Below are 14,537 nucleotides of genomic sequence, written 5' to 3'. Positions count from 1 at the left end.
AAATATTAATTGTATTTATGAGTTTGTAATTGGGAACTACTATTTGCATTTCTGATAAAAAATTCCAAACATGTTTACAAAAGGGAAATGTGTAAATGTTTGACATGTATGTCCACATTATGCCTCAAATGGATTCCTTGATTATTGGGTGGTGAAGAACATGGCACACCAGTAAAACAAGAACATTATTAATGGGGTTGTTAAAGGTTTTGTTTTACATAATGTTGGCCTTGTTGCTTGCTTCTGTTTTTCTATTCCTCATTTGGTTATGATTTTATTCTGTACAAATCTGTCACAATTGCCAAGCAACTGAGTTGACATCACGACTCAAACAAAGTTAAATGCCTCCTAGAATTCAGTTATTGTGCTGGAGTTGAAAATAATTTCTGCTTCACCATTCAATAGTAGAGAATAATTGATTGAATATTACCTTTTCATGAATCTGAGGATGGATTGTCTCTAGACATGTCCATTTAGTACTAGTATAATTAAACACAACACTTGGTGGGAACTGTAATTATTATATATGACTCAAACCTGACATAAACTTTCTCTTTTTAGATGTCTTTCTCTTTGCAAATTTAAAAATGAACTATTAGTGTGTAAACGTGCACAGGTAGCTGCAGTGATTGTAGCAAGACATCAATGTGTGAGTGTCACTCTTGTTTCAAAATACTTGTGTCGTCTTGTGTTTCTCTGTCATACCAGGGTCAGGTTGCGAGGGCAGCAGCTTGAGCAGGGAGATCCAGACTTTCCTTTTCCCTGAGCTGTTCCCAGGCCATCTGAGAGACAATGCCCTCCGGATGTTTGATTATCATAGATGATTTAGAAAGTTTTTGTTAGACTAATTCTATGTTCACAAGCACAGCAAATTTTTGAAGACATAAAAAACGTGTATGTATTAGATTTGGTCTAACAAATAAACTAAAAACGTTCTCAAATAATTCAGAGTCCTTTTTTTAACATTTAAAGTAAGAATTTTAAAGTCTTATGATCTGCCTTAGCTACCGATACAATCCGATGGTTGATGGAGATAACAGGAACTGCTGCAGTATGATGTACAAAAACTCATGAGTTATTCTTACAAAACAGCTACTCCAGCTTAAAGTGTATTATGGTGGCTTCAAACATATATATTAGGGCAACCTAACTTTTAAGCTAGCCTATCCTTTTACCCAAAGCTACTTACTATAAGTGCATTAAACCATTAGTGCCTCACACCCGGACAGACATAACCTAAATAAACCCTTAACTTCAAATATCCAGGCAGGATTTTTCAAACGTGTGTGACAGCAGAGGCCTGGTCAAAGACTGACGGCAAAGATGGAAAGACTTTGGCTTCAAAACAACCAACAACCTGCTCAGTTCATTGGAGCCCGGGCAGCAAAAAAGTCCCAACTTAGTCGAGGGGCTACGATCCTCTTAGCGAGGGAGCAGGAAGCAGGTGTTATTGGTCTCATGTGAGCAATAAGAAACATTAGCTTTCCTCTCTGGAGAACTTCATAAATCTGGACCACAAGGCCGTTGAAGCAAAGAACGATTCAAAATGTCACCGTGTTTGAAATATTAATCTTCAATTAGTCATTCACAACCTTTTCAAATGAATTCAGGCCAACAAATGTTTTTGTAAAATAGGACAAAAAATGTCTGCTGTAAACATGTTTCTATCAGACACACACAGACACTCCCTTTACATCCGCCGTCATCTGACTCTGGCCTGAGGCGGAGCTGAACACACTCCCGGCCTTGTATCAACGTCACTACATGTACGCATGATAGCAGGTGGCCTGCTCGTGGTGGAAAGTTTGCCCACAGCTTTCAATGTTTACATAAATTCTACTCCCTGCAGACATATTTCACCAACAACTGCGGTTTCAAACTGAAAAAGCAGACTCGTTCTCGTTGATCAGTGGAGCGAGGAATTCCTGAAACAGTTGTTGTTGATGTTATTTAACAAAAGGTGGTCAATATAGCTTGAAGGCTCCTTATCAGTTATTACAGAAAACAGATTCTGCTTAACAATTGTATTAGAACAGTTTGATTCTGGTCTGTTTTTCTCTGGAGGTGTAGAAGATCATTTCGTGTCTCGGTCAAACCTCAAAAACGTCATCAAAGTGACTCAAAACCAAACCTGAAAGGCGTCTGCTTCCTGCCCTCGACTCAAAGACTAATCACAGACTCGCCTTCCGAGTCTATGACGGATGACAAAAACTACTGAAATATTGATCATGCTTCCTCTTTCCATAATCCCTACTTTAATGTTGAGTTAGCGTGTCGCTGAGAATCATGACCTCAGACTTTGGGATGAGCTCAGATGCTATTTGTTGAAGGGCTCAAGGTCAGTGACTGCAGTGGACATTATTATATGACTTCAAATATTGAAGAGGAGTTTCCTAAACCAAGTGTGGACCTCATGAGTAAAACTATAAAGATGGTGCTTCTATTTGTTAATAGTTTAACTCAATATATACTACTGTACAGACTTTTGTTTTAGGTATTTGTATCAGTCAAAATGAAATAAAAATAAAAACATTTAAATTAAATATTTATTTGCTATTTATTTAATGACTTATATTAAGGGGAAATAATAAAGAATGTACAATATTTTGAGTTCTTCCTTCATAATGTGACCCTGTTCTTCATGCCTTACAACAGTAACACCGTCTACAGTGGCCTCGTAGGAAATGTAATTGCTGTTCTGTGCTGAAGTGAGTCTCTCAGCCAAACATGTGAAAGTACGCCAGCATTATTGTCGGATGATGACATACAAGTCTTGGGTGCATCATGTCCTCGTTCTATCTTTACCAGAGCTGCTCAGTTAAATTTACGATCCAGCAGATGCTGGAGACAAGTCTGGACTGAGACCCGACACCAGCATGTGAGAGCGAGGCGAGCGTCAGACAGCAATCATAGCCGCTGTTCACTCATTTAGAAAATCCTAATCATCTCCAGATTGTGTGAAATCGACTCACGATTTGAGTGTTTGACTCTCGCAATCACTTTTATTCTATTTCCACTTCAAGGTGCGCCGTTTTAGGGAACTCTTTTATCGACCAGGCAAGAAGGGGGGAATTAGTAGTTTGGTTAAGCCAGCAGGTCCCATGTGGGATGTAATGGCAGATTTGGGGCCCTTCAGCTACAATAGAGCCTCAGGATTTAGATCAGGAGTTTCTGATCTGGTACCTCCATCTTGTTAGGTCCCAGGTATACAGATGGTGACTGTGACAAAACCCACGGTTCTGGAAGACGTGTGCGTTCAGACAGATTAACTGAAAGTCTTTACTGATCTACTGAGCGAACTTCATCAGCAGACATTGATTGAGGTCTGTATGTTAAAATAGGTTCAGATAAGATCAATGATTTACGCAGTCGTTGATTCAAGTGATCAATACTTAACTCTCTATAAGGAAGAGCACAGAAAGGATCCTGCTCGGGGGTTCCCCATGTACACGGAAAACACATGATCCATTAAACTAGAAGCCTGTCAATATTATTACTAAGTGAAAACGTCAATATTTGCTCCGAGTGAACGTTAACCAAGTTTTTTAATATATCTTGCTTATCGCATCTCCATAGCTGCCAATCTATGAAACGCTTTAACACAAAAGTACAAAAATGATGTTACAGGCTGGATGTACAGTACTGAGAAAACGTCCATTTATTTGAAAAAAAGTGTAGTTTAGTTTTAGAGGCTTTTAGGATCACCTTCCCCTCCTTCAAGTTTCAATGTAGTAGTAGGACTTTTCCTCGACTAGAACATATTTTTACCTCCAAATGATAGACATGCCCACAGCATGATTGATGATGTTTTGAATTTAAAACTTGTAATGATTATAATAATTTCAGAGGCCAAAAATGCCAAAGAAATGACAATTGTCACTGTAAATAAAAAAGGAAATTGATGAAGTGGTCCAACAAGCAAGATGTGTCATGTATGTTTTCCACTGGAATGTAAAATAAATCTATTTGCCTGCTTTTTTGTGAGATTCTGAATGATTGATAGTACTTTAATGAAAAAGCAATTTCCAATTGAAACGTATTTTATAACTACTGTACACTCTAGCTAACAGAACAGGGATTGAGATTGTTTCAATGTTGCATTTGTCTCAAATGCATAACTTAATCTACAAATGTTTTAATTGTAACAGAAATAGTCCTCCATGAACAATTTCATGTTGGTCAAAACCACTTCATTGCACATTTGGTCTGGAACATCCTAATAAGATAACTCTGTATGTTTTGTCTAGGCTAGTGAAAACTGAAGATAAGCTTCCTGGAAATGTATAGCCATATATTTCACTAGATCGCTCTGCATTTTTAGCTGTTTCTAATAAGCATTCTCTAATTAAAATGAAGGTAATCAAATATAACAGAAGAAGTAGGAGTATGCCGTAAGAGTAGTAGAGCGAGAAGAATTCCCAGGTTCACAGTGTGTGTGCTGACATGGCTTCATCTCTAAGACAGGCCCACCAGGTGCCTTATTCTTCAAACCCCTACCATTGTTTCCTGTGTCGTGCTGCGAGCAGAGTTGTTGTGGGAGTGAAAGCTCCTTTCATTAACAAAAGACATTATTCTAAACCTCTAGTCTATCAGGAAAGATTGCTGATCTTTGCTTTTCACACTGGAACACACAAAGAGACAGTGTGTAAGCTGAGGTCCAGGCTGAAAGATCATAATAATGTTAAACACCAGGTTCACTCTGTTCTTCCCAAAGCGTGTTGTGTTGTCACTGTGATGCAAGATGTCACCTTTGAGATGATCAGCGCTTAAAATAAAGCCACATAAGCACAAAAGAGAACCCACTGAACAACACAGACAGCCGTTAGAAGAAATCTTCTTTCGCTTCCTCTTTTCTGTGTCAGATGTTCCACTTCCTGTTTCTGCGAGTTATATCTGAACGGTTGAGTACATTTCCATTGTATTGTTTCTAGTGTGGGGCAGTAAAGTCAAGTCAAAAGACACCTAATGCTGTTTTTTTTTTTTTTTTAACTTAATAATTAAATTTATAAAAAATAAATCTTGCTGTAATCACTTACTCCCAAATCAACACAATTAAATATGTTTGAGGGAAAATATCAAAATTGATTGTTGTTTTTTGTGATCTTATTAATACATTTGATCTTATTAAAATGTTATAAACGCATGCTAACAGCAGAGTTCAGTTGTAAAAAACAACAAAACAAGATGTGTTGAATCTAGCGACACCCAGTGGTGAAATGTTGGAACGGACGCAAGTGAAACCTGTAAATCTCAACATCTAAACATTGTAAATATAACTTTATTGGGAAGAGAGAATTAAAAAACACATAGAGAAATATAAACGAATAAGCACTTAAATGTTAAGTAAATAAGAGAGAAAATACAACTGAATTAAATGAGTGTCGAATTTCATGTTTTAATGAAATTACAAATGCACATCACATCTATATAATCTACATCCAAGTATCATCCAGTTCTCTTCACAAAAATAGCCACCTATTCATGTACAGCCCTCAGATTGCATCATCTTCCCACATCCACACGTCCAGAGAGATACAAGAGAGGGTTTCTCTACATGAACAGGACTAGACATGTTTCTGTTTCTTCACAAGTGGAAGATCCTCAGTGAGAATCTCACTGCCAGCCAGGTGATGAATCCAATTTACTGTCACATGTTCTTTCATGTCCATTGGAAAGATGGGAAAAGTTCTGTGCGAGCAGGTCGATATACATTTTTATAAATACTGCTATGGTGTTTAAAAGGAAAAACAAAACAAAAATAATGAAAGATGCAGGGGATTGGAAATGATCATTTTATTGTTAGATATATGTTCCTCAGTTGTTGAAGGTTCATGAAGTCCTTTTCCACATGGAGAAAACCAGGTATCGTGTTGTACATACAAGGAGGTGTCTAAGGGAAGGAAACTCTTAACCTCACGCTAGAAGACAGAAGGATCAAATAAAACACATTAACGTTCCTCCATGTCTTTGCTTAATAGTCACAGGGAGGTGGAAGTGTAGGTAAGCTGGTTAGAACTGTGCGAGCTGAAGAAACCATTTGAAGAATTCAACCTGAAACCCCACAACCGGTGAGAACACCATGTAAGACAAGAGCCATTAGAGCCGCGTGTCTTCTGATAACTCTTGAATGAACAGTATTGATCGGAAGCTAAATAATCAACTCTAATGACTTCAGCGAGTCAGGTTTTGTACTTGACCCTGGATTCTACGAGACACAAGTAGTGAAGATTTAGAAGCTCTCGAATGGTCCAGCACTTCTAGTGTTGTGGCTTTGACCTTCTTGACGCTTTAAATTCTGGTTCAGAGGCGCCAAGGAAACATTTGTGTGAATCCAAAAATTAAATTAATTTAGGATTTCTTATATAAAACCCATTGGAGATCGTAAACTCTTCATATAACGCCTCCAGAAAGCTAGTCAACGGCAATTAAGACCCTTTTAATGAATGCATACAACACCCTCAATTGATAAAACAAGTTATTTTTGGAAAGCAAACAGACAGTTTGTAGAAAGAGGAGACCCGCAGAAGGGACTGGCATGTGTGTGTGCTGTTAACAGGTGTCCAGAAGTGTGGGACAGCTGCTGCTGCTTCACATGTCATGGTAATGAGTCTTTCGAGTGAAGTCTGCATGTGCACAGACCGCTTATCTTTAATGTTGAAGCCAAAAGAATCACATTACAAACACAGCTACGGTACAACTCCAGGACGAATCCTAAAGAAGGGGGGGGGGGATACAAATTTAAAAATGTACAGAAATTACACGGATGTATCACAGTTAAAAGCAACATTTTGGAAATGGCCGTGACAAGAGTCCTAAGAACAAAACACGCTGGTATTTACACTTTTATACACACCATCACTATATACACAACACTTGAAATGATACTGCAGAGGACTGGTGTACGTGGAGGGATACAGAAAGGACGATGGATGTTACTCGTCGGTGGACGATGAGCACCGACTGCAATTGCTGTCCCGAGGAACTATCTGGTGCTTGCCAGACAAAAGAATCCAAATGAGGACTAAGGCAGGAAGCGTGTTGTGGCTGAAGCCTTGTTCTCTCGCACCCGTTGACATCTTTAATATTGAGAGTTAGCAGTTCCGGTCAGCCATTCTTCTAAATAACAGCAATGACACAAGTGTTTTCCACGGATGGCTTCAGTCCGAAAAAATGTGCTTTTTTTGTTGCATAGTCTCAATGTGGTTTGTGTTTCTTTTTCTTATGTTTCTTGTCCTTTTTCTTACTGGCACATTTCACGCAGTACCACTGCTGGTCCTCTGGGGGCGCCGTCATGATCCCAACGCATGGCCTGAGCACAGCAAGAGGGTTGTGGTAAATACACACGTAATTCAGTTGCGTTTTGAACGCTGAATAGAGCAAAGATTATTTATTTTCATTTGTGGGTTGAATTCCAAAAAGCAAGAACTGTTTCAAGTGCTTAAACAAACTCACGCAAGAGAGTAGTAACCGTGTTAACATTAACATAACATTATGACTCCATGACAAGTCTGGAACTCATGAGGAAATTTCATCATCTAAGGTTTTTCATTTTAAAACAACCGATCATTGTGTTTCGATGCGTCTCTCTTTAGATCTGTCTATTTAACCAGATATCTGCATATTTACTGGCTGTCTTTCGCTCGTTAATCTTTGGACTGTTCATTTCTAACGTCTGTCATCTTTTTCTCCATGGTTTTGTTTCTCTGAGCTGTAGTGCATGGGTATCTGTCATTTTTTCCATCCAAATATTCTCTTTCCTTCCTTTTACTACATCTGTCTGTCTTCCTTTTAAATTGACAATCTTTTCTTGTCTACTTGCATGTTTCTTTTACTCCTCCTGTTGGTGTCTCAAGTCTTTCTCCTTCTTTCTTTCAGTGTCCACATCTCTCACTGTCTCTTCCAGTCTCTCCACCAACTTATTCGTTTCTTCATCTGCTTTTCTTACACCTGCCAGTGTCGTTGTGTAGTGTTCCCGATCTTTTTTAGTTAAAGACCTTTTTTTTCTTTCTACCTCTCTCCAATGTTACTCTGTTGTGTTGATCATTCATCAGTGCCTTTGTTTAAGGGGATGCACGAGACATAGAGCAAGGGTTCATGCAGGATCTCTTACCAGTGATACCAGTCGTCACAATCATCACAGCCGATCATTGGACTTCCATCATCAGCCTTGTTGCATCCAGGACAGATCCAAATCTGGTTCCCCCACTCATCGCGAATCTGAAACAACATATAATGTTGGCAAAGCTCAGCAGTGGCCCGACACAATGGATTACAGCACCCTGAAATAATATATTGTCCATTTGGTATTTTTAATTGACTGCATCCCTACACTCAGTTCTGCCTCATCCTTCTCCTCAGACGCTGACTGTTCAGCCCTGTGATGTTCTGACTCTCCTGAAACAGAAACTAACACGTTACTCACCAGAATATCTTCCCTGTTAGATAAGTGTGTCACACTTGAGTTGTCAATCAAATGGGTTTTACCTCTTTCTGTGCTTATTTAAGCACAACTGGGCCAACAATAAAGAACAACATTTAAACATAACATTAAGAAAAGATAATAAACTGACACCACTTTTGTTTCCTTAGTAGGGAACGGACTGGTTCCGTAGAACAGTGTTTTTCAAAATTTTGAGCCAAGGTACTCCTTTTTCCTGAAGCACACCACCAACCAAAAATCTTAAAAATTGATACGCTGTAGTCCAGGAGTTCCAAACTTTCTTCTGCTTGCGACCTACTTTTAAAATGATCAAGCCCAAAAGATCTACCTTCAAGAAATTTGCTCTACATAAGTAACATGCAGTTTACTTGGAGTAAAGGTATCATGATGTTCTGTTCTATGTTAGTCTTTGTATCCTTTGTGTTTGTTATTTTTCTTTGATCTATGTTCTTTATCTTTAGACTTAGATTGTATCATCTTGTTCTTTCTCTTGATTTCTCTTTGTTCTTGTTCTTATTTTATTTTGATTTATTTTTTACGAAAAAAGAAAACAATTTTACAATCAATAAAGTTCTACCTACCTACCTACCCATGACTTGCACTTAATGGACTGATAATCAGTCATGATGGAAGGATTTGTGGATGAAATCATTTTTATAGAAAAGGGTTGACTTGCATAAATAAGTAGATTTGGATATTGCAGTCAAGGAAGTAGCATATTTTCTCATAATTGGATACTTTTCCTCTGAGTGTAACTTCCAAAAGAGATAGAGATAGAAACATTTGAAATTATTTCTCAGCCCTGTCAGTGAAATAGTGTCACCCAGGTGTTCTAATCCACTAATACAAGGAAGTGTAGAATAATCATGGATTATCATCTACTTGCTGACTTCAAACATGTCTTTGAGAGTGACGGCCATATTTATTTTATGTGCTTGGACTAACATAAAACAACACATCATCAAAATATATGCATACCTAATGCTCTGAAACTCAAGTAGAAGCCGATACCTGAACAGGATCAAGAGAGTACTCACCACATACGTACTGACCGTCTCTGTCACCACACTGCGAACTGGTGTTTTGAGGGAGGCAGACGGGGACAGCATGGGGGCTGCTGTTAACAGGGACGGGAGGGGCGGGGCTTGTGGCATCTGCACAGGAGGTGGAATCGGAAGAGGCAGGACAGGCGTGAGAATTGGTGGAGGCGGCGGTGTCCGGGGACGGTTCCCGGGACCTGACTTGGGAGCAGGGATCTTTGGTGCTGGTGTTTTGGGCTCTGAATTGGGTACCACCTTGCTGATCACACTGATGGAAAAAAATAAATGTGAGTAAGTTCCGTTTCTAGAAAATAAAGTTAGAGGTTGATACACTGACTTGGTATTGACTGATATCACTAAGTCGGTAGAAATGTTTTCAGACTTCACCTAAAATTGCCTCCAATCTTAAAACTCACCCTGCTAAAACTACCAAAAAACAATCTCTGATTTGACCTTAAACACTACCTGCAACAATACAAAATCACCTGCAATCTGTGGTTCACCCCTCAGTAAAAAATCCAATACAAACGTGTTGGAGGTAATAGATATTTTCATCTGAAACAAATGGTTTGTCGTAAGACAAAAAGCCTACAACCAGAGTGGTTTCATGAAACTGTAAAACTGTCTTCCTCCGCATCAACACCCCAACAAACCACGACATCTTCAGGCTCCAACTTGAACTCTACATTAACTGACACTATACGACTTAACACATGCTCTGCTGCTCCATGTCCCTCTCTCTGCTCCCTCAGCTGCTCTCTCACTCACCCTGCACACTATGCTGCTCCTAGAATAAAAGGGTAAGAGTGTTGAGAGAAGAATGTGACAGAGTGAACAGCTCAACTTTAACCACCGTCTTGTTTAAAAACTGTTCGAGTTGGACAATGTTGAAACTAGACATAGCAAACATAAAAAAGAGATGTTAATACGTGATGAATCCAAAGAGCGGCTTACATTTTGTCTTGTCCAGCTCCTACTCTTAGAGTCAGTCTCGGGATCACTGGAGAGGGAAGAGCAGCAGGTGCTTCCACTTTCACCTGCAAGAAGAGTGATCACATCATTTAATCCTCCTGAAGTAAAGACTTGATCATTCATTATGACATACTGCTGAGAGTACAATAGTGCTGAACTATGATGTTTTTATTTATAAACGGACCAGTAAAACAATAAATCTCAATTGAGATTGGAGCTCTCCATTGTCAACACAGACTTGTACTGAGGAGGATCTAATGTGATCTGTTGGAATACACAAGTGAACACAGGCAAACACTGCCTATAAAACAAACCTTCTCTAGTCGAATCCTCTCCTTTTCCTTCTCCTTCTCCTTTTCCCGTTTCTCCTTCTCTTTCCTCTTCTCTTCTTTCTCCCTCTCCCTTTCCTTTTCCTTTGCCTTATCCCGATCTTTGTCTTTATCCTTCTTTTTCTTCTTCTCCTTTTTGTCCTTTTTCTTGCTTTTCACCTCCTTTTCCTGGAGAATGGGGGCCAGTTGAGGAAGCATGGGGGGCATGCGGAGAAGCGATGGCTGGCTAAAGAGAGCTGGCATTTCACCCAAAGCAAACGGAGACAGAGCAGAGAGCTTCTTATCTTCTTTACTCCTGTCCTTGTTTTTCTCCTTCTTATCCTTGTCTTTTTTGCTTTTCTCTTTAACCTTCTTTTTGTCTTTGTGTTTCTCCTTCTCTTTTTTCGGTGCATCTCCATCTCTGGATTTAATTTTTAAGGAGCCTTCTGGCAGTGGGAATTCACGGAGCGTGAATGGTTCCACATCTTTTACACCCAACTCTTTCCATGGCATCTTTCCATCCTTGGAGTTGTCCTTGTTCTTCTCCTTGTTTTTGTCCTTATTCTTTTCTTTCAGTTTTCCCTTTTCTTTATTACGATCTTTGTCTTTTGGCTTGTCTTTCTCCTTCTTCTTTAGTTTTGTTTTAAGCTCCTTCTTCAGCTTTTTCTTGACATCAATCTGTGTTGCAAATTTATTTTTCTCTTCAAAAACTTTCATAAGAGGTTCAGGGGTAGGAGGTGAAGCTGAACCTGAGGATATGTAGTCGGGCTGCTTAGCCGCCTGCGCTGAAGGGCCGCCCTGGTTGACTTTTCGTATCACCTCATTTATAGAATCATCCATAGTCCACTTCCCAAGACCTAGGTGTAGCTGAGGGTGAAGCGGTGTTGATGTATCCTTTATAGATATACTGGCCCCTATGGGGGCTTTGGGCGTTGATGGTTCCATTATGGTCAGCCTTCTTGGACTAGAGAATCCATTGCTGTCTGAATCAGAGCCGGAAGAGAAAGCAAAAGGATCAGGCTCATGCTCAGCACAAGCTCTGGCGATCACAGCATCTATGGAGTCGTCAATGGCTGCAGTTCCTTGCTCCGGCTTAACAAAGGAGCCGTCCATTATATCTGCGTCATCGTCCACATTCTGACCCATGAGGATGTTCTCTTTCCCCATGCGCTCGTTCATCGTGGATAGTGACAGTTTGACACCAATGTCAGTCTTGCTCTGTGGTTGAGGTGCTTTGGTCGGAACAGTCTTGGGACTTTTAGGGCTTTTAGGACTTTTGGTCCTGCCTGGAGATTTCTTCCTTTCTTTTGATGATTTAGGAGAGTGTATAGGACTGCTACCCATGGCTGCAGAAACACCCCCTTTTGGGGATTTAGTCCTTTGTCTGCCAGGGGAGGACCCTTTAGATTTCTTTCCAGGAGTGGGCAGAGCCTTCTGATCAGAATATTTCGTTATCAAAGGCTGAGGCCGGAAAGAAGGTAGAGCACCAGAGGGCGGTTCAGGCGACAGACTATCAAGGCTATCATGAGAAGGCAAAATTCCAGGAGGAACACGCTGAGAGTTCAGGGAAGTAAGGGGCTCTCTTGGCTCCACGCCCCACTCTGGGCTAAGACCATGGTACATGCGCGGTCTTTTCGATGAGGGCATTATTCCCATAATAGCTTCAGGGCTGTCCATCAGTCTTTTCAGGGGATGGTTCTCATCATTAACAGTCTCATCATCGTCCATGTCGTCCTCATCTTCCTCCAGTGCCACCTGCATTGCTTCTGCTGAGGTTCCAATGTCAAGAGGGACGTCTTCCTCCTCCTCTTCTACAAATGATGAAAGAAAATATGTTAAAAAAAGAAACTTGCACCATCAGGGAATCCAATTTCAAAGTATAGCCGTTTGAGTAAGGTAGCTATCGTTTAGAACAGAAATAACTTTTGAACAAATTTAACGTCTCATAGTATTATAGAATCAAATATATATACTTTAGTTTATGTTATTAGATTTAGCAAACAAACAAAAAACAGTGGGTTCTTTTGTGATAAAAGAATAACCATATAGTCTTTAAAGATAATGGTAGACCTTTGTTTTGTATAAATGATGTAACATGAAGTTAAAAACCCACTGATTCGCTATCAGTTTTAACCTTGTATTTAGAAAATATTGTATTTGCCTGTGCTGGCATTGCATTTACATTAAAGTGGAAAACAAGCATGTAGATACTCTGCCAATTTAAATCCTTTTCGTGCATTTCGCCAAAATGTTCTTACATTTTAATGCCAAAAGTCAATGAATACAATTATTAAGATATTTATAATTTAGCTGTATATGTAACTAAGCATATTTTATTGTATGAATCGCAAAAGTGTGAATTGCCGTTTTAAGACACAACCACCAGTGACTTTATTACCCAAAGATGAATTCATATCAACTGACCTTCTTGTAAAGACACCAGTGGCGGGAAGTAATCTGGAATATATTCCTTTCTTTCCTCTGCATCCTGAAAACCAGGCTGAGGAAACTGCAAGACGTTGTTTTTGCTGACAGGGAAGAGTGGCGTTTGATGGGTGAAGGCCACTGGCTCCAGGTTGTTGACATAGTCCTCCAGTTCACTCAGACTGACCCCCAGCAGTCTAAACGCCTGACTGACATCATCCAACACAGGATCTGTCCTCCCATCTGTAGAAAATGTCAAGATTATTATATAGTATCCACAGGATCAAGAAGTGTCGTGAACCCACGTTACAAATTCAACAGGTAAAAACGGACTATGGTGGCAAAACAGCTACAAATTAAATTTTCCAAACGCAGTTTACAATTAATCCCGAGTATCATAATAATAAAAAACAACTCTAGAAATAAAAGAGTGATCTCGATACTGTACTTTTGACACTCGGGTATGTCCTAGGGGGCGCCACTCACAGAAACAGTCAACAAAAACAACACGATCAAAGTCGACGAGTTAATACGGCGAGAGGGAATAAATAACACTCACAGAGTTCAGAGTAGCGATGACAGCCCCGAGCCAACTGCTGGATGTATCGATGCAGGACATCGGACAGCAGATCACAGGCGGTCACTTGAACCGCGTCCCAGCCCAGAGCCTGGCAGATCTGCGCCACCGACACACGCAGCAGCGAGCGGGCATAGTTCTCGCACATCTCGTAGACTTCTTTACAGTCCGACTGCAGGTCAAACCCTCGTCCAGAACATGTCCCCGTTGTTCATATTTCACAAACCCCACTAGGGGTTGGACAAAACCCGCTCCAGCGGTTAGTTTAGGACATCTATTTGAGTAACTATATTGGCGCTTTTGCCAGAGTCGCCATCTTGATTCCGTAGAGATAGACCCATCCCAGTTTCCGTACTGCACATGCGCAGAAGACAGCGCCCGCCCCTCAGCTGGGACGGTCGAGAGGAGGTCAGTGTTGTACTTCCGCCTTAAAAAGGTTCATCATATACGGTTTCATACATTTCTATTCCGCCACACTTCCCAGAGAAATACAGCATCCTTTTCAGGACCGAGAGACAAAGACGCTCGTTTTCTTTGCTTCTATGTCCTTTGTTTCACCGCGGACCGACTTTATGACGGGATTTGCGTCTTTAAATCGGTATTGCCTTTAATAAATATCAAAGTAAGTTTTTCATTGTTTCGCCATTTCCTCTTATGTTCACATTAATCGTCCATGTTGATATAGTTATATCCGCTTTGCTGAGTCATCCTTAGCAGAATATGCGTTTCCGCTCTGCCGCAGTCACGTGATAATAACTTATTGCGCCATTGATTCT

At 40.1% G+C, this 14,537-nt stretch overlaps 1 protein-coding gene across 5 annotated transcripts; it reads right to left on the bottom strand.

The window, feature by feature from the left end:
• Nucleotides 1-6,617: 6,617 nt before the first annotated feature.
• On the bottom strand, nucleotides 6,618-14,216 carry taf3 (TAF3 RNA polymerase II, TATA box binding protein (TBP)-associated facto). Of its 5 annotated transcripts, none has more exons than XM_087796774.1 (9): nucleotides 13,744-14,216; nucleotides 13,185-13,427; nucleotides 10,767-12,571; nucleotides 10,435-10,517; nucleotides 10,192-10,267; nucleotides 9,478-9,748; nucleotides 8,330-8,394; nucleotides 8,111-8,217; nucleotides 6,618-7,309 (listed from the first exon to the last, which is right to left on the bottom strand). In XM_087796774.1, exons 1-9 carry the CDS (start codon nucleotides 13,907-13,909, stop codon nucleotides 7,195-7,197), a joined length of 2,931 nt encoding a protein of 976 aa, XP_087652900.1. In that variant the 5' UTR covers nucleotides 13,910-14,216; the 3' UTR covers nucleotides 6,618-7,194. The 5 variants fall into 5 exon arrangements, 4 of the variants coding, with proteins under 4 accessions (XP_087652900.1, XP_087652901.1, XP_087652903.1 ...); XM_087796775.1 differs by having other exon boundaries at nucleotides 10,249-10,267; nucleotides 13,744-14,215; XR_015712079.1 differs by lacking the exon at nucleotides 8,330-8,394 and having other exon boundaries at nucleotides 7,260-7,309.
• Between the last annotated feature and the right edge of the window lie 321 nt (nucleotides 14,217-14,537).

The sequence above is a fragment of the Callionymus lyra genome, chromosome 8, assembly GCF_982586985.1.
Source record: "Callionymus lyra chromosome 8, fCalLyr1.hap1.1, whole genome shotgun sequence".
In the NCBI taxonomy this organism is placed as follows: domain Eukaryota; kingdom Metazoa; phylum Chordata; class Actinopteri; order Syngnathiformes; family Callionymidae; genus Callionymus; species Callionymus lyra.
The sequence above is the reverse complement of the archived record's forward strand: the minus strand, read 5'-3'. Positions and strand labels throughout refer to the sequence as shown.

Coding starts and splice junctions, on each gene's coding strand:
- taf3 (XM_087796774.1), bottom strand. CDS start 13,909: ATGTGCGAGAACTATGCCCGCTCGCTGCTGCGTGTGTCGGTGGCGCAG. Junction 13,428..13,743: donor TCATCGCTACTCTGAACTCT/GTGAGTGTTATT, acceptor CATTTTCTACAG/ATGGGAGGACAGATCCTGTG. Junction 8,218..8,329: donor AGGATGAGGCAGAACTGAGT/GTAGGGATGCAG, acceptor ATGTTGTTTCAG/ATTCGCGATGAGTGGGGGAA.